Genomic DNA, 20,035 nt, shown 5'->3' on the forward strand with positions numbered 1-20,035 from the left:
GCACTGAGCGCCGGGAGAGAGGGGCTTCGCGGTGTCTTGGCTGGGTGAGCAGGTGTCGGACACATCAGTCTCCTTGGACGTATCGTCGATCATCCATGCGGACTGGACACTGGCCGAGAGTTGGTAGGCGGCCAAGAGTGGAGTCGGCTCTCTTGGTTGCTTTGTTGGGTCTGCTCCTGTCTCTGGCCATGCTCCCTCCACCCCAGTGGACATTGGCGTGGAACACCGCAGAGGCCACCACAGTGTATATTACTTTTTATCCATAGCTGTATGTAGAAGTGGCTGGTTGTATATGCTGCTTTAATGTCTTTAATGTTCTTTGTCTTCTTTGATGTTTGATGTTTCCCTCTTACACACATGTGAGACAGATGTGTACTATGGCTATGAGTTATTGTTGTTATTTTCCCTTGGCCTCAGTCTGGACCCCTTCTCCAGGGCCCAGGCTTAGACCGATGTTTTTATTATATTTTATTTTATTTTAATCTTATTTTTTTCTCCCATTCCCCCCACTTGTTTACCTGTATCTCACCTTCTTTGTAAGGGGCGCTGGAAGCCGGCAGACCCGTCAGCGATCCTGTTCTGTCTCCCTGTAACGTTTGTCTGATCTTGAATGGGATTGTGCTAAAAAATTTAATTTTCCTGAGGGAACTCTCCTGAAGGAATAAATAAAGTACTATCTAATCTAATCTAATTTGATAAATCAGAAACTGATGACATAGTGCTGTATTTCACTTCTTTATCTCTTTTTTTCTACCATAAATGCTTTGCTCTGATTAGGGGGTACTTGAATTTAAAAAAGTGTTCACATGGGGTACATCACTGAAAAAAGGTTGAGAACCACTGCAATAAAATATTATATGTTGTACCTGCTCTTTCAGCATGAAGCAACAGCACCCCCTGCTGGATAAAACTGTCTTAAACACCTATGAAGCAGCCAATGAGAATGAAGAAACAAACCAGCACTTCCTGGTTTACACGGCTTGGTGGTACCTGACATTAATATCATAGCAACCGTGATCAATATTATGTTTGTTAAAGAATTAGGATTACTTAATCTTCACTGGATGACAAAAGGGAGTTTTTGACCTCTGGTGGCATACGGTTAATGAGTGGAAACTCCAGGTGGGTGTGTTTGTCCGTATTTGGACGTGCTATTTGTAGAGAGCTAAGCTTGTAATCCCAGCGGAGTGTTGCTATCGCCCTAAAATTGCTCTTCCTGCTTTAAAATAGTCCTGTATTTTTCAATGTTTTGTAGCGTAGCGACTTATCTTATCATTCTCTTTACCTACATCCTTATTTTTAACAAAAGAGACTCACTTCTACTAGCTGGACGTGAGCTAAAGTTGTACTCTTCTAATTGCGAATGTTGCAACAGTACAAATGGAGAGAATCTGTATGGTCCTTATACAAAAAAAATATATGATTTGACGAATACATGCAGCCGAAAAAAAATGTTTTTGACGTAAATACTGTGTGAGCAAACATCCTATTTCTACTGCGTGTCCCTATTGGTATTGCGGGGGTCCATCCATCCATTCCTACCGCTTATTCCGCTTTACTTGGCTGATGTAGCAAAGTAATGAGACCGTGGTAGTCGAAATAGCTCTCCCCACAGTATAATACCATCAATCCATCCATCCATCCATTTTTTACCGCTTGTCCCTTTCGGGATCGCTGGAGCCTATCTCAGCTGCATTCCGGCGGAAGGCGGTGTACACCCTGGCTAAGTCGCCACCTCATCGCAGGACCAACACAGATAGACAGACAACATTCACACTCACATACACACACTAGAAACCATCTAGTGTTGCCAATCAACCTATCCCCAGGTGTATGTTTTTTGGAGGTGGGAGGAAGCCGGAGTACCCGGAGGGAACACACGCAGATATGGGAAGAACATGCAAACTCCAAACAGGAAGATCCCCAACCATTACTGATATAGTATCCATTGTAATAAGTGCAATAAAATAGGTTTTGATTTTATTAGATTGTGCGTGATACTTTACGTTGTGGCTGGTGAACCCATCCATCCATTCATTTTCTAAATGATAAATGGGTTGTACTTGTGTCGCGCTTTTCTACCTTCAAGGTACTCAAAGCGCTTTGACACTCCTTCCACATTTACCCATTCACACACACATTCACACACTGATTGAGGGAGCTGCCATGCAAGGCGCTAACCAGCACCCATCAGGAACAAGGGTGAAGTGTCTTGCTCAAGGACACAACGGACATGACGAGGTTGGTACTAAGTGGGGATTGAACCAGGGACCCTCAGGTTGCGCACGACCACTCTCCCACTGCCCCACGCCGTCCCTTATGAGACTATCCATCCATCCACCCATTTTCTACCGCTAGTCCCCTTCGGGGGCTTCACGGTGGCAGAGCGGTTGGTGCGTCTGCCTCACAATACGGAGGTCCTGAGTAGTCAGGGATCAATCCCGGGCTCGGGATCTTTCTGTGTGGAGTTTGCATGTCCTCCCCGTGAATGTGTGGGTTCCCTTTGGGTACTCCAGCTTCCTCACTCTTCCAAAGACTTGCACCTAGGGATAGGTTGATTGGCAACACTAAATTGGCCCTAGTGTGTGAATGTGAGTCTGAATGTTGTCTGTCTATCTGTGTTGGCCCTGCGATGAGGCGGCGACTTGTCCAGGGTGTACCCCGCCTTCCGCCCGATTGTAGCTGAGATAAGCACCAGCGCCCCCCACGACCCCAAAGGGGAATATGCGGTAGGAAATGGATGGATGGATGGATGGATAGTCCCCTTCGGGGGTGCTGGAGTCTATTCCACCTGCATTCGAGTGGAAGGCAGAGTACACCCTGGACAAGTCGCCACTTCATCGCAGGGCCAACACAGATCGACAGACAACATTCACACTCACATTCACACACTAAGGCCAATTTAGTGTTGCCAATCAGCCTATCCCCAGGTGTATGTCTTTGGAGGTGGGAGGAAGCCGGAGTACCCAGAGGGAACCTACGCAGTCATGGGGAGAACATGCAAACTCCACACAGGAAGATCCCCAGCCATTACTAATAAAGTATCCATTGCAATAATGGCATTAAAATAGGTTTTGATATTATTAGATTGTGCGTGATACTTAATGTTTTGGCTTGTTTTTTTACCGCTTGTCATGGGTGAGATGAACCCTGGGGCACACTCTGGACTGGTCTCATGTCAATTACAGGACACATATACTGTAGAATAATTTGCAATTCAGAGCAAAGGTCTCAAACTCAATTTACTTGGGGGTCAACTAAGGAAGAGTCTCTGTGACGTTGGTATTGACTTCAGAATCACGTGACTAAATGTGTGTAGTTTCTACCAGGGGCTATAGTAAACCTAAAGTCATTATAAATGTGAAACTAAATGTAAAAAATTTATATTTTGAACACTGTTGAGTTGCCGAGGTGAGGGTTGGACACACATGTTTCTGTTGTGCTGCTATCGTAGTTGGGGTTTATTGGGATTAAAGATTGATTGCCTTAATATATTTAACTATTAGCCTGACAGGATGTGGGTGCAATTACAATGAAATATGAATATGTACGGACTCCATAATGTGAGGCTGACGTGCTGACCACACAGCCACCAAGTTTCACAGAGGGGAAAGTAAGTTTTTTTGTTCCTGCCATGCTACATTAACTTCCCGTTTTTATACTTCTACTAAAGTCAGCTGCAGTCATGCCCATCTCTCTGCTGTGGGCAGTGGACGTGCATGGACGGGTGTACAGCCTGTCCACAGCAGGCCAGCAGTGGGAGCAATGTCGCGATGCCCATATTGAGTTCAAGCGGGTGACAGCGGCCCAGCAGTGCTGCTGGGGCATCGCCTGCGACAACAAGATCTACCTGAACGTGCATGCTTCTGACGTCCCCATTCGCTTCCAGGAGGAGACCTATGAGAATCAGGTGGGTTTCTGCAACATCTAGTAGTCTTTGTGGGTGCGTCACCTGCATGTTCCAGCTTTCTTTTTTTTTGTCAGCGATGGAATCCAGTGGATGGTTTCTCTGAGCGCTTATTGCCAAGCGACCGCTGGCAGTGGAGTGATGTGACAGGTCTGCAGCACCAACCTCCACCCAGTTTCCAGCTCCCTTCCAGCAGCTGGCAGTGGGAAGGTGACTGGTACATGGATGAAAACTTCGAGGGGGAAGCCACAGAGAAGGAGGTGACTTTTTAACTAGAGATGATATGTTTGGGAACAAGTCGGCTCTTTTTAACAGCTCTTTTCAGTGAACGCAAAGAACCGATTCTTTGCGGTGTGGCCCGGTTGGTAGAGCGGCTGTGCCAGCAATGTCATGGTTGCAGGTTCGATCCCCACTTGCGCCATCCTAGTCACTGCCGTTGTGTCTTTGGGCAAGATACTTTACCCACCTGCTCTTCCCAATGCCGCCCACACAGGTTTAAATGTAACTTAGATAATGGGTTTCACCATGTAAAGCGCTTTGAGTCACTAGAGAAAAGCGCTATGTAAATATAAATCACTTCACTTCACTGATTAGCAGTTGCGAGCCATTTTTATATGCTAATTGTTCATCTGCCTTCATATTCACTCCGCCTAACTGGATTTAAGCCACAAGCCAAACAAAATGAGTCAAAGACAACATTGTGATGCATTTGACATTTAAAATTTACAGTAAGGGTAGTGCAATTTTGTGCCAATTTCTATTCTATTCTGTATTAATATTTTTCTATTGATACACATTGTAATCATTTATTATGTGTAGGCCATAGTTTTTTCTGTGTAGTTAAAATGCTCTTGTATGGAAAACTTTACATTTGAAGTTGTTGTGCACTGAATTTTTTTTTTTTAATAATTAATTAAATTTTTATTCTAAGTAAATCTTTTTTTTTTTAGGTCAGGAAAAAATATCGCTGTTAAAGCATAGGGGTATGAAATGCTTACAATGAAAACACATTCCAAATTAAATCAATAAATCCATCCGTCCATCCATTTTCTACCGCTTATTCCTTTTGGGGTCATGGGGAGCACTGGTGCCTATCTCAGCTTCAATCGGGCGTAAGGCGGTGTACACCCTGGACAAGTCGCCATCTCATCGCAGGAAATCAATAAAATAGTATTATAATATTTCCCCTCAGTATGAATTGGTATAACATTGAATTACTGGGATCCATGTCTTTTAACAGCTACCAGTGATTGTTTCCTTGATAAAAGAAAAACACAAACAGTTATTTACTAAAAAAAGGAAAACAATGAGCCAGTGTTTCGGAAGGAACGACTCCTCAAGATCCGGTTTTCTGAAAAAAATCAAGCTACATTTCTCCTTGCTACATTGGTTAATGATGGGCTTGTTTTGCAGGGATGGACTTACTCCATTGACTTTCCAGCAGTTTACACAAAAGACAAAAAATGGAACTCTTGTGTCCGTCGCAGGCGATGGCTCCGTCACAGAAGATACAAAGCCATGGACTCTTGGGCTGAGGTGCGTTTTTAACTGTATGTGTATGTGTTTATGTGATCAGAAGGTTGTTTCACCTGTATTTATGTGTATACTGGCAGATCCCCTCGCAGAAGACATCTCTACCCGATCCCTTCAGTGACATCAGCTGTGGTGGATGGGAGATAAGCGAGGAACCACAAGGCCGACTGTCACTGTGGGCTGTGTCGCTACTGGGGAAGGTACAGTTTTGTGAACAATAAAAGTTTATTGTACATTTATAAGATAGGAATTTTCTGTCTACTCTGTAGGTGTGGTTCAGAGAGGGCATTTACTATAACAATCCTGAGGGATCTTTATGGTCTGAGATGCCCATCCCCGGAGAGGTGATCCAGATTAGCTGCGGCCCCGGGGAACTGTTGTGGGGGGTGCTGTGGGAGGGCCAGCTGATCGTCAGAGAGGGCGTCAGTCGAGATTTTCCCCAAGGTACTGTTGCCAGCAGAATGAGCTTTGTTCATTGAGTTCTGTAACGGGACTCTTCTTTTCTTCCGCCCAGGTACCTCCTGGTCTGTAGTGGACTCTCCAAGTCCAGATGTAGGTGCCATGCATGTGGCTGTAGGAGTCAATGTTGTCTGGGCTTTGACCAAGGACAACAAAGTAAGTCAATTGCAAACTAACATTATGTCTTTCCACATTTAGGGCCCTGTTCTAAATGCGCAAATGCGCTTGAAGTTACACGTTTCTCTTATTCGTATTCTCCCATTCCGCCTGCGTGCATGCCCACCCTGCGTAAGTAAGGCAAACATGCTTAAGTCATGAATGAAGGTGAACTGCTTTTAAAAGAGGTGGACTTTGCCGCGATGTCTCTTTTTGGCTGTATGAACATGGAGTTTTCCTAACACGTGTGAATGTCATTGAAATCCATTAAAAAGATAACACCTCAAATTTGAAAAAGCGGGAATAAAAAAAACTTGAGGCACCACTGTAATTATCATAGGGAGTTACATTCCAGAACCCCAACCCCCCATCCTCTTTAAGGTCAATTTTCACGAGGTAGTATTGCTCTGTATTTTATGATTTTTATGACTATTAGCTGCATTGGAAGTCTATAATACCTTCACACAGCTTTCAGTCACACACACACACTTATAAACACTAATTATTTTATAATTTTTATGAATATTATCTGCATTCAAAGTCTTTATAATACCTTCAAACAGCTTTCACACACACACACACACACACACACACACACACACACACACACTTATAAACACCGTTGTGCCCCATAAACCCCTTTATACACCCTAAAACGCATGCAATTTTAACATGAAAACTTACTCAAATCTTAATGTACTCAATGGACTTTTTAAAACCAGCGATGCACTGAGACCAAAAGTTGGCCGCAAAGTGGTAAAAGAATACCATTTTTAATTTTGGAAACCATTAGTTTAGTTTAATACCACACAAACTATGCATAATTTATTTACATGCACATTTGTTTCAGAGTGATTTAATTAAACTTGCATGCTGCTATACCAGGTGTGGTTCAGACGTGGCGTGAACTCCCACAATCCCTGTGGCTCTGGTTGGATAAGCATGGTTGGAGAAATGATCATGATCGATGTTGGTCTCAATGATCAGGTAAAAATTTCACCAATCCTTCTATTCAATACAATTGTTAAACCCTTTCTTTTTTCAAATTTGTACCATTGCGTGGACAGGTGTGGGCTATCAGCAGGGAAGACCACGCCCTGTACTTCCGTCAGGGTGTTACCGCTAGTGAACTTAGTGGGAAGACCTGGAAGGCTGTCACTGTTCTCCGAGATGGGGATCGACCTCATTCCAGTGCCAGTAGCCAGCAGAGGTTGCAACCCACTCAAATTCAATTTGTTTAAAACACTTTTTGTTTTTTGTCATGCATAGCTGTATTGTTTACAAAAACAGACAACAAAGCTCGGATTATTTCTGATTACCGTACCTTTCCTTTTGTGACAGTGCTGGTTGTTACTTCAGTGAATTACATCCACCATCTGTGGTGAGTGATGTAGAGTCTGACACGGAGAAAGGATCCACAAAGGAAGCCAACTGTTTCAACGCCCACACTGAGCCCTGTGGCCAGCAGACTGACACCCCTAAGTCCCACATTCCAAAAGTTACTAGCGACAGCTTCATTTCTCAGCTGGTATGTGATAGAGAACAAGCCTCTGTTGCTGTCCCACTAGCAGAGAGCATCCCTGAGGAAGGAGATATCAGGCATCTGAGTGACGATGGGGTTCATTCTGAAGGCCTCCTTGACCCCCGGTGGAGTAATGTGGATCTGGAGGAAGCCCAGAGCCAGGAGGCCCAGTTGTGTGTTGTGTCAGACTCCGCAGACACTTGTAGCCTGTCGTCTGTGGCCACATACACCCTGGCCTTTGAGGACTCGTATGGGGCAGATGAGCACCCTCTGTGGGCATGGATCAGTGGGGGAGGGTGCTCTGTGGACAGTCATTCCCAACTCAACTGGTTCCACAGCAACATGAACTCTTCATGTGTGTGTTACAAAAAGAGAGATAATTGATGATTGTGATGTTTCTGTCATATACTGGTTAAGGTTGTTTTCCTCTCCTTTTATTTTTCCCAGTGTTGGCCCAGTCAATCCAGTCAATGAGCCTGTCTGTAACCCCGGCCCAGATGGCTGCCTGGCGGAAACAAATCTTTGAGCAACTCAGTGAAAGAAAAAAGAGAGAAATGGATGACTTTAGACATTATGAACAAGCCATAGAACAGGTGAGTGCAGGTGAATTCAATATGCACAATAAAATGAGATGAATAGGTATAAATAGACAGTACTCTCTTAGTCTCATTCATTGTACAAATGTACCTAATGAAGTGGCTGTGCCTTTCTATCCCTTATTCTTTCATATGCCTGTATTGTTTACCATGGAAGTGTGTGTGGGTGAAGAAGGGCACCATGCAGTGGTGGAGAAACTGGAAGCCACACAAATGGATAGATGTTCATTTCGCCCTCGAGCAGTTCTCTGGACCAGATGGCAACAAGGATGGCATCCTTTTCATCTATTATAATTACTATGAGGAGAAGAAGGTTGGAAGGCATAATGTGTTTAGTGTACTTTTTAAGCACAAACCTGCTTAACCTTGTCCTGTAATCATGCTGCAGTACCTTCATGCCTTTATCAATGAGGTAACAATCCTGGTGCCTGTGCTCAATGAGGCCAAACACACTTTTGCCATCTACACACCTGAACGGATAAAAAAGAGGTGGCCCATTAGAGTAGCAGCTGCAACAGAGCAGGAGATGCATGATTGGGTAAGCACAGACTGGCAGATAGACACTTTTTAACATCTTTAGGAACACTTATGCTATCAAACATCCTATAACCACGATAAAATGAACACTTAATTTATATTTTATCAACACTTATCTCTTGTCTATTTGATTTCATGTCCCTGTCTCCAGTTGGCACTGTTGAACGTGTCATGCTGTGACTCCAGGGGCATCCAGGGTCCTCCTTCTAAACAGGACATTTGGTCCATCACCTGTAAAGGGGACATCTTTGTCAGCGAGCCGTCCCCCAGCCTGGAGGCCATGCCGTACCCCACACCCTGTGACCAGATGTAAGGATGCCAAAAAACTATTTGATATAATTTTTTTCTTAAATGTTATAGTTTATATTGAATTGCTCCTTTGGGCAGGTTCTGGCGTCAGGTCAGTGGTCACCTGCGCATTGTAGAGTGTAACAGCACTGGGATTGTGTGGGGCATCGGTTATGACCACACCGCCTGGGTCTATGACGGGGGTTATGGTGGAGGATTCTTCCAGGGTCTCCCCACTAGTAATGACAACAGTCACACACAGACCGATGTCAAAAGTGTCTACATATTTGAGAACCACAGGTGGAACCCTGTCACCGGCTACACCAACAGGTGGAGCGCTTACTGTGTACTTTTATTCAAGACCCTAACAATGACAGAATGTTTTTTTTGTGTTTAACATACTTGCTCCCTCATTTCTTAAAGAGGTCTCCCGACTGACCGTTATATGTGGAGTGACGCCTCTGGACTGCATGAGTGCACAAAAACAAACACCAAGCCTCCATCCCCTCAGTGGACATGGGTACACATATGGAGGCACTTCTTATGTCTTGATTAAACTTTGTGCGCCATTTTTCACTTCCCTAATTGGCTGTGTTCAGGCTTCTGACTGGGCCGTCGACTACAGCGTCAGTGGCGGAACGGACCGGGAAGGCTGGCAGTATGCTGCAGATTTCCCAGCGTAGGTTTCACATGCCGACTTTTGAATCCACCTTCCTTATTGACAGACCGGGACTTCAATGTGTCTGATCTCTGTGTGCAGGTCATATCATGGCCATAAAACCATGAAGGACTTTGTGCGACGCAGGCGATGGGCGAGGTAGGCTTTAAACAAATCTTTAGAGTATAACATTTATGGCACAATAGGCAGTCATGATGACATCATATTAATGAAGGTTGCATATATTGTCCACATCAACTCATAATGTAACTCAGATGTTTTGTTTTTTTTAACAGGAAGTGCAAACTGACCACCACTGGTCCCTGGCAGGAAGTCCCACCCATCCCACTGATTGACGTGACCATCCTGCTGTGCGCCGCCGAAAGCAGTGTGGCTCTGGTGCCCATATGGGCCATCAGCAACAAGGGAGACGTGCTCTGCCGACTGGGAGTCACCACTCTTACGCCCGCTGTAAATCACTAAAGCTTTTGTTGAAGCAAATACTTATCACTTCCTCCTATCTTTCCTGATTGTTCAAAGCTCTTGACATAATGTTTTTATACCATAGGGAACTTCATGGCTTCACGTGGGGACCGACCAACCATTCAAGTCCATCTCCATCGGGTCTGCAAGCCAGGTTTGGGCCATCGCCAAAGATGGCTCTACTTTCTTCAGGGGTGGGGTGTCTCCTGAGACCCCTGCAGGTCAGTGGACTTTATATTTTCATGAGTAAATTCAAAATATTTCAAATATACAGTTTATAATAGGAAAATGATAATGTACTTTGTATTCTATGTCACCCTCTGCAGGTGAGTGTTGGTACCACGTCCCTTCACCAAGTAAACATAAGCTGAAACAGGTGTCTGTTGGTAGGACATCAGTGTACACTGTTGATGACAATGGTGAGTCGCTTGCATCACAGTATGTTTTTGCATACTATTTCTAATTATGTGTGATGTTTTCTGTACAGGTAACTTATGGTATCGGAAGGGTTTGACTCCTAGCTCCCCTCAGGGTTCCTCGTGGGAGTATGTATCTAATAATGTACGCAAAGTTTCTGTTGGGCCTTTGGATCAGGTTTGTGCCACATACCAGGACTGTCTCTTTAACTCATGTTTAAAGTATTATACGACTCCATCTTTCATCCTGTCTTGATTATCACAATCCAGTGTACATCAACAATAATGAGAATAAACTATTGTTAGATGAACACCAAATCACACATCAATGTGTTATTATGTTTGCAAAAGCATGTGTCATTTTCTCCTATCACATGAACATAGATGGTGCTGATTAAAAAGTATGACTGAAACCATGTATAATTTGGAAGCTGATTCGTGCTGTGGTGTGGGTTTAGGTGTGGATCATAGCAGACAAGGTGCAAGGCAGTCACAGCCTGAGTCGTGGGACAGTGTGCCATCGACTTGGAATCCATCCCATGGAGCCCAAAGGGCAATCGTGGGATTATGGAATCGGGGTAAGGAAAGGATGGATTGAAGGCACAGGGAATTTCCCCATGTATGAAACCTAAGAGTACATACTGTAGAAATACAGCTACAGTTCATGTCTTAATGAACCCAGTACAAATCAATGGGATGTATACCTTGCATTTCAAAATTGTGAGAATGTTTGTGATTATTTTGAACTAAGTAATATTATGGTCATCTAGGGTGGGTGGGACCACGTCACTGTTCGAGGGAACGCCATGGAACCACCCAGAGTCTGTCTCCCTTCTCTGACTGGACCGCTTGCACAGACTCCTGCAGATCCCCCAAACTGTCAGTAACACGGATGTTAGGACACACAATTTAACAAAACGGTGGACACGGAGGACTCGTTTTTTAACATATAAAACATTCATTGCCTTTGTAGAACCTTTTACTGTTACATTCCTTTGAAACTTCACACCTAAATAATCACTGCTACTTTTTTCTTCTTTTTTTTTTTTCACCTAACGGTCCTCACACACATTTAAGCTTATGACTTTTTGTGGTATGATTTACCTAGTATAAATATGTACTGTATATAGTATTCTTTTTAACAAAAATAAGCTCAATGCTATAGTTTACAAATGATCGTGTATGCTGAGCTCCCTATTTGTCAACTCATGCTATATATTGTTGTTATTGTTTGGTGTCTGGTGCACCTGAAGCAGCTACCAAGTCTTTGTGGGACGTTTTAAAAGTTAAAGGGGATGTAAAATGATTTTCATCTCCATATTAAACTCTTCCTTGTGGTCTAGATATAATATATGTATTATGCTTTGGTGGAAATTTTGCTCCACAGTCACTTTAATACCCGATTTTTAAGTATATCTGCAAGAGGACTGATTCTGGAGGCGTTCCCAGATTGCAAATGAAACCACGCCCCACCCTCTTTAAAAATATCATAATTGTAAGTCATAAAATACAAAGTTCCTCATAGGTCCCTTTTAAAATAAATAACCCTAAGCCCAGATCTCAACAAACAATGGGTTTTAATTGTGTAAAGAATAAAATTAAGTACCAGGAATAATATCACATAGATCTACTAGGGTGGGTTGTTAGACACCTGCTTTAAGCTCAATACTACACACAACTCCTGCATTGACCTGGTGCCTGCTTCTTACAAATAGAAGTTACCCTTAGTTTTAAGCATTGTTAGAACCACTATCTTACTTGTCTTTGGAATATGTGCAATACTTAAGGTAAAACTTAATTCTCGGAACCTACAGTTTCCTAGGCTAAAAAATATATTTTTGTTATAAAATTGTCGCCTGTTTAGCATGTTAGCTGCTAAAAAAAATACTGAAAATGTCACACTCAATAGAAAACATACATATTAGCTGTGTGAGCATGTATTGCTTTCTATACATAAGGATTGTATGGTCTGTTACTGTGTTGTAGTGGCTTCCTTTTGTCACACATGTATTGCACGATCAAATACCAGTCAATAAATACAAATGTTTATTGATAGCTCATCTTCAGTACAATGTCCTGCCTCTGGACATTACAAATAACCTGATTGTTGAAACAACATCTTTGCAGACAAGTCAGACGAGTCAGTTGTTTTCTCAGCAGTATGGGAGTTCATCTTCATGATGAGCAAACACTTCTTCATTCAGTGTTTTTTTCTTGGATTCAGCAGTTGTGGCTGAAGGCTATGCTCAGCAGGTTTTTTTGGGGGGTTTTTCTTCAACGGACTAAAAAGATCACACAATTACAAAAAAGGGGAGAGGAAGAGATCCTGACTTCCAAACCGAGAAGTTAGATAAAGACCAAATATGTAGCCCTTTCAAATTAAGTTCACCCTTCATTCAGTCTGTTGCATGAAGAGCAGCCCACTTGTTGACTTTAAGTGCTGCTAAAAGTCAACTGGGTTCCTTAGAATACTTCTGTCCTGCCTGGATTCCACAGCAGTACATCTGCAGGAATTAGATGTCATATGGCCCCTAAGAGTCCACGCTCATATCCTGCTCGGAGAACAGTCCTCCTGACGTGCTAGCTGTGCTGACTGAAGTTGTGCACGTGGGTGAGATACTGGGTCAAACCCTCCTCCCCTTCCTCTTCCAGGTGCTGCTGGTAGCACTGGAGCAGCTTGGCAGTGCTGGCCTCTGATGGGACCTCACCAGCAGGCAGGCAGGCTCCCGACATGTCCAGGATGATGGAGGTCAAGGCCTTGATGTAGTTCTTTGCCAGTGTCAGCGTCTCGATCTTGGACAGCTTTTTGTCCATTTTCACGTGCGGGATGGCCTCGCGTAACGCTTGGAAGGCATTGTTGAGTTTGTGCATGCGCTGGCGTTCCCGCTCGTTGCTCTCCAGTCGCCGGATGCTGCGCTCTTTTGTAGTGGAGCTGTGTTGCCGGCGCCGACGACCTCCCCCAGAAACTCCTTGGGACTTGCCCTTCCGGCTCCGCAAAGAACCTCTCCAGGAGCAGCCGATCCGCACGGAGGCCTCTGAGCCTTCCTGCTCGCTGGAGCCAGGTTCCGGTTCTGTGTCTGCTTCAAGTTCATGCTCTGGGTCAGACCAGGTTGGTTTCACAGCTTTTCCCTTGGACTTCATCCTGCTTCTTTACCGAGCCCTCCAAAGATGTCACAGCTTCAACTTGCCTACAAGCAGTGATGAGAAGAGGTCATGGTGCACCACATCATGTCAGCCAATTATTATACACTTAAAAATGGAGGCACGGTATGAATTCTTCAAGCATGTCCTGTCTATGCTCCGAAGTAGGTAGAGTAATGACAAAATATTCAAGCAGAAATGAGGAGAAGCAGCGTCCTTTACGTCTTCCATCTGTAAATGGCAAATGTCTTCCCTGGGGCCAAAAAGATACTGTACAGGTACTGTATGTTCCCCAGTGACACCCACTATAAGTAAAAAATGCTCCTTTTCCAATTCAAACAGTCTTGCATCCTGTTTATATCTAATCAGTCTTTTGCAGTGTGAAAACTCCATGATGTTGGCCTGCGAATGCACGCTTTGCTTATCCACTCCTGAGATAGTGTCCATTTGAAGGTTAGACTCACAAAAACACATGACTAATTTACCTTGTTGCTCTATTGATTTAATTGTAATATAGTTGAATAGAGTTGCTCATGTTTGAATACTCTTGAACCCCTTAGTAGAACTATCACTATCTATTTTAAAGCAACTGTCTTTTTATAGTAACGCATCTAAAAAGTATAATGAACTAAAAAAAAAAATAAACAAAAAGCACATATCCCTTACCTTTATTCAACTTTCCTTTCACAGAGAAAGCGCGGCCAAGCAGTCAGCATCATAAGTGGATGAGGAGAGTGCGTAGAAGACAGTGGTTGTGCGTGGTGGCCTTGCCGCAGACACACGCACGCACACGCAGATGTCTGTGTCACATGTGTGAGACCTGAAGCTGAATGATGTACACGTCGTGCTCCTCAGCCAATCTGTGAGTAGCTCACTCACACAAACCCCACCCCCTGTACACATGCCTAACCTGACAAACTCCTGCAGCAGCCTTACTGTGAAGAAAAACTACAGTACTTTAAAACTTTTCTTCTGCATAGGAACTAATAACACAAAGTCATACTTAATGTTTATGTTTAAGTGTTATTTTATTATTATTTATGTGCTACAAACATGCAGGGTAATGTCACATGTGCCTGTTTTTGTCTCCACTTATACTACCTTATTATTTTCCATCAAATATTACCAATTTTACGTGTATTGCACTCTCATTATATTTTGTATCCTTATTTTCACAATTGCATTCAGCTATTTTACTTAACAGTGCCCAACCTGTCTTTTTTTCAACTCCCAATTTTTCCCAATTTTATACCTTGCATTTCTTTGACACAGTAAGTAATGACAATGTGTGGAAGTTCTGGTGTAAAATAATTCTCATTAATAGACATAGAGAATAAATGATAAATGGGTTGTACTTGTATAGCGCTTTTCTACCTTCAAGGTACTCAAAGCGCTTTGACACTACTTCCACATTTACCCATTCACACACACATTCACACACTGATGGAGGGAGCTGCCATACAAGGCGCTAACCAGCACCCATCAGGAGCAAGGGTGAAGTGTCTTGCTCAGGACACAACGGACGTGACGACCAGCGTCCCTCTGGTTGCGCACGGCCACTCTCCCACTGCGCCACGCCGTCCCTAGGGTAGAAAGGGTAGAATTAAATAAAATCAGCTTATTCCTACTCCTTTTCAGACATGTTCAATTTTACAAAAGTAACCATGTGATGTTCCTTGTAAACACGTGCACGAAGATTACCAAATGAACATACTGTAAATGAAACTGTATTAATTTGTCAAATTTATTCAATTAAATTTGAGTTGTGTTGAACATCTTTAACAAAATACATTAAAGAAGCGCACAAATCAACATGTTTGAAAAAAAGCATGAAGAAGCAGAGTTTTTATAATCCTGTGTCAACAATTACCCATCATTTAACTTACTGTATGTTATTTTAGATAGCTTGTGCAGTGATAAAAGAAAAGAAAATTTGAAAAAATACATTATAAATAATAATTACATTACTGATGATAATCGTTATCCATCCATTCATCAATTTTCTACCGCTTGTCCCTTTCAGGCTTGCACAAGGGCTGGTGTCTATCCCAGCGGCACATGGGTGAAAGGCAGGGTACACTGAACAATCATAATAATTATTATAAATTCAATTAAAATTATTAATAAATAATAACATATATTTTTAAATATTGCAATACATTTGTAAGGATTGTGCAAATGAAAATGAAGTTATCAAAAAAATTAAAAATACCACACAAAAAATCTATCAATCAATCAATGTTTATTTATATAGCTCCAAATCACAAATGTCTCAAAGGACTGCACAAATCATTACGACTACAACATCCTCGGAAGAACCCACAAAAGGGCAAGGAAAACTCACACCCAGTGGGCAGGGAGAATTCACATCCAGTGGGACGCCAGTGACAATGCTGACTATGAGAAACCTTGGAGAGGACCTCAGATGTGGGCAACCCCCCCTCTAGGGGACCGAAAGCAATGGATGTCGAGCGGGTCCAACATGAATACTGTGAAAGTTCAATCCATAGTGGCTCCAAAACATAACACTTTGCATGTTTTATAATTATAATTTCAAAATTGTCTGCAAAACAGTATTGAAAGGATGCTAACAGACAAATGAAGGCCGGTTGCCACTGGCCAATTAGATGCAGCTTTTTTCCCTTTCTTCCTTGCGTACATTTTAGAATATAATACAGAGCAGAGAGACAATTGTAAAATAAGAAAAATAAACTCTTGTCAAGGGGTACAAAACAACCTCCATGTATGGTTTGTCATTCCAATAACCTAGTGGTGTGGGGCATTTATGAATGCTACCTATAGCAACGAGTGGCCGGGCAAAAGTGAAAAAAAAAAGACAATCTATGTTAGAAATTTCTATTACGCCTTTCCAAGTTTTACTTCATTTGAATACAATGTTCCAGGCCACATAACAAACAATACATTCAGTTGTCTTGTTTGAGAAGTACCACCTTTAGCATAAAGCTGTTGTGGTACCATTATTTGCTACGTCTATATGTATTAGTTTACTGATAAATACTAATTTGTTTGATAATAAAATATATATTTTTTTATTTAACATGAACCATGAGCTGATAATGATAACTGTGCTGTCCTGTTATCTTTTGATTTTTGTACAACTCTGAATTTCTTTGCAAGTAGACTTTGCATGTACTTGCAAATCCAAGAAGTTAGATGGCAGTAGTGTATAGGCTGCACTGTGTTGTCAAGTCAGAGAATAGTCTTTGCCATTATCCTTTATCTAGTTTTTTTGCTGCCTCCTCAAAAGTGTTTATACTGTAAGTTTTGTATTTATTACTCATCAGCAGTTTTCATTACAATTTGGAGGTGTTGAAGTCACCATGTAAAACCCTGATCGGTGGCATGTGAATGGCATATCCAATGTAAATTAGCATTGAACTAGTACATTTTGAAAAGTGAAACCTTACTTTATATTTGAGTTATTTCTACCAGGCATACTTGCTTTGTTGGCATTAAAATTGCAACATTACCCTAAATGCAGACGGACTGAATCTGTTTTGAGTGAGATGGTTTGCCCGCCAAGTGTTTGAACCGGCCGAATCTGCAACTGGACGCTGCGATAAACATACCGAAATATGGCACCATTTGATTTTACGTGACTCGATAACCGATAGTACCGACGGAATTTGGTTGGTGCCTTTAAAAGTCCCAAATTCGGTATCCACTCCAAAAATAGAGGTAGCTTTGTTTCATCTTGACATGTTTTGACGGTTTTCTGCCGTGTTCTTAAGAAGTGTCACCCGAAATTATTGTTCTTGTAGGTTTTCCATTGTAACTCAATTGACAAAACCAACATCAACTCATTAATATGGAATTTTAATCAGATTTGCCCCCAAATTGTATTTGTTATTCCTTAAAAACACCTCCACATAATCGAAAATTGCCAAGTGTAGTGTTTGCGTAATCCTGCCAACTAAATAAACTAACGACAACCAAAACATTACCCCGTGACTTTGCGCTTTCCTGCTGGGGGGCAGGGGAGTGGTACTAATGTGCAGGTGTGACGCTCCCAACTCTTTAAAGAGTGCAGCTCCACCGTCCTTGAACAAGTTGCTTACCCTTCTCCTCAGGTACTGTATCTAATCAACCAAACCTGGCTGATGCTGGCTGTGTGGAAACTTTATCTTTTAGTTTGAGTTTGTTCAGTTTCTAACTTGGTTGGCCTGAAGGCTTTGCACTGTTTGTTTAGCCACCGCCGCCTGATAAATTCTGAGCTAAATACACTTTCTGTAATGAGTCAAACAAACAGTGGCAGCTAGCTTAAACAAAGCCATATTAGCAACATATTTACAACATTTGAACAAAACTAATGGGGTCATGTCACCGCTCAATTCCAAGGACAGAAGTTGACATTAAACAGCAGCTTTGGATGCGGTGTGTAGCTGGAAAGGTACCAGTGGGTCTTGCGTAAGTGACTGTGTAATCCCCACGCAGCGGATGATCGTGTCATAGCCACCGCTGGAAGCACTGAACACACCGTGATGTCACGGACAGCAGGTGCCTTGAATCCATTTTAGCAAAACAGACATCCCTGACTCATCATAAAAGAGCAAGGAGGCGGGTCGGTGAATTAGCTGGGAGAAGATCTGGACAGATTGTCACTTTTTCCATCAGGCCAAGGCCAGTCTGAAAGAAAAACAAGTGTGGGTGTCGTATGAGGCCATGGTGACAGCGAGGTGGCCTTTGGCTACAGGTAGACACGCTGCTTTTGACCGGACACCCATGTGTCATAACAATAAGCACCAACTCACTACTGTGTGTGTGTGTGTGTGTGTGTGTGTGTGTGTGTGTGTGTGTGTGTGTGTGTGTGTGTGTGTGTGTGTGTGTGTGTGTGTGTGTGTGACACTAGTGTGTGACACTAACCTGTTATCTCCCAGCTCAAGGTCTGATGGACAGTTTTAGGAACACATGCAAAAAAAACTGGCTAGGACTTAGCAGTGCACTTCTTAATGGGTGCGGATGCTGTTTTGCAAAGATCAAAAGTCCAACTGCGAACCTGCGGGCAAAACCAAGCACACAGTTTAGTGACAACATCTGCCAACAGCCTGCAGCGTCATGTTAACATTGGCTAACATTTGTAGTGTGCCGCCCTGGTCGTGTTACAGCCTCACAACTTTGCTCCTACGTTAAGCCTGCTCTTATTCTTTTGTGCAGTGGTCCTTAATGAGCATCAGTAAAAGTATTTATAATGTTTCCAAATTCTTCCAAAGTGGTGTGTACTTGCAGTCCCGCACATCTTGTTGATATTCCTGAGAGCCCACCTTGTTACAACCAGACGTAAATATTTTATTTATTATTAATTTATTGGTAGAATCCTTACTTGAGCACATATATTGTGTATAAAGGAATAACTGTTAGATATACCCAAAAGGATAGTGTTCTGCTAGGCTTTATGTAAGCATTTATTTCCAATCCAACAGTGACGTGCAATTCACCCTTTGTTATCTGAATATGAAGCAATTTAATGCCACTTATGTGCATGTCAGCACAGGAGTTGAATAAGAAAGTAATTTACAATCAAGCAGTATATTACATTCATATTTGTCAGGCTTCCAGCACATCGTAATTTGCTAAAAATGCTTTTTTCATGCCATAAATTCAAAGGCGTTAAGGTTGGAGAGTAAAAATGTATTTCCATCCATCCATCCATCCATTTTCTACCGCTTATTCCCTTTCGGGGTCGCGGGGGGCGCTGGCGCCTATCTCAGCTACAATCGGGCGGAAGGCCCAAACAGCATTATTATTATTTCTAATAATTTTTATTAATTCGTTATTTTTATTACATACTATTAAGCATTAAACACATTTTCAAACCAGCGTTTTTTTTATTTTACTAATTGAATTTCAAACCCAACAATATCATTTTAATATTCAAAATACTCTCCATCAACATGGTTTCGAACAAAATAGCGCACCAAAACAAAAAAGAGTAGTCTGAGAAAATAAATAGGAATGAGAAAAAGCAATGGGTCCAGAACGGCACAGGAAGAAGCAAATCCCTAATGCATAATCCCCTGATACACGACATACAATATAATATAATAAATAATTATCAATCAATCAATCAATGTTTACTTATATAGCCCTAAATCACTAGTGTCTCAAAGGGCTGCACAAACCACTACGACATCCTCGGTAGGCCCACATAAGGGCAAGGAAAACTCACACCCAGTGGGACGTCGGTGACAATGATGACTATGAGAACCTTGGAGAGGAGGAAAGCAATGGATGTCGAGCGGGTCTAACATGATACTGTGAAAGTTCAATCCATAATGGATCCAACACAGTCGCAAGAGTCCAGTCCAAAGCGGATCCAAC

The 20,035-nt window shown here is 42.5% G+C and overlaps 2 protein-coding genes across 2 annotated transcripts; one reads left to right on the plus strand and one right to left on the minus strand.

Annotated features, from left to right (window-relative positions):
* Positions 1-959: 959 nt before the first annotated feature.
* Positions 960-12,610, plus strand: tecpr1a (tectonin beta-propeller repeat containing 1a). The gene is made up of 24 exons (XM_061909074.1): positions 960-1,122; positions 3,674-3,910; positions 3,985-4,167; positions 5,321-5,443; positions 5,521-5,640; positions 5,710-5,884; positions 5,955-6,055; positions 6,941-7,042; positions 7,123-7,265; positions 7,397-7,932; positions 8,025-8,170; positions 8,331-8,486; positions 8,562-8,711; positions 8,862-9,019; positions 9,098-9,328; positions 9,422-9,518; positions 9,598-9,677; positions 9,759-9,815; positions 9,953-10,127; positions 10,225-10,360; positions 10,466-10,558; positions 10,627-10,733; positions 11,014-11,133; positions 11,326-12,610. Exons 2-24 carry the CDS (start codon positions 3,686-3,688, stop codon positions 11,440-11,442), a joined length of 3,531 nt encoding a protein of 1,176 aa, XP_061765058.1. The 5' UTR covers positions 960-1,122; positions 3,674-3,685; the 3' UTR covers positions 11,443-12,610.
* On the minus strand, positions 12,098-15,227 carry bhlha15 (basic helix-loop-helix family, member a15). Its single transcript, XM_061909075.1, has 2 exons — positions 14,363-15,227; positions 12,098-13,743 (listed from the first exon to the last, which is right to left on the minus strand). Exon 2 carries the CDS (start codon positions 13,694-13,696, stop codon positions 13,136-13,138), a length of 561 nt encoding a protein of 186 aa, XP_061765059.1. The 5' UTR covers positions 13,697-13,743; positions 14,363-15,227; the 3' UTR covers positions 12,098-13,135.
* Positions 15,228-20,035: the final 4,808 nt, after the last annotated feature.

Source organism: Nerophis ophidion, linkage group LG08 (genome assembly GCF_033978795.1).
Source record: "Nerophis ophidion isolate RoL-2023_Sa linkage group LG08, RoL_Noph_v1.0, whole genome shotgun sequence".
NCBI classification, from domain to species: Eukaryota; Metazoa; Chordata; class Actinopteri; order Syngnathiformes; family Syngnathidae; genus Nerophis; species Nerophis ophidion.

Excerpts from the sequence above, each read along its gene's own strand:
- tecpr1a (XM_061909074.1), top strand. The coding sequence starts at position 3,686 with ATGCCCATCTCTCTGCTGTGGGCAGTGGACGTGCATGGACGGGTGTAC. Across the intron at positions 8,712-8,861 it reads AGCAGGAGATGCATGATTGG|TTGGCACTGTTGAACGTGTC; the intron begins GTAAGCACAGAC and ends CCCTGTCTCCAG. Across the intron at positions 10,559-10,626 it reads GTACACTGTTGATGACAATG|GTAACTTATGGTATCGGAAG; the intron begins GTGAGTCGCTTG and ends TTTTCTGTACAG.
- bhlha15 (XM_061909075.1), bottom strand. The coding sequence starts at position 13,696 with ATGAAGTCCAAGGGAAAAGCTGTGAAACCAACCTGGTCTGACCCAGAG.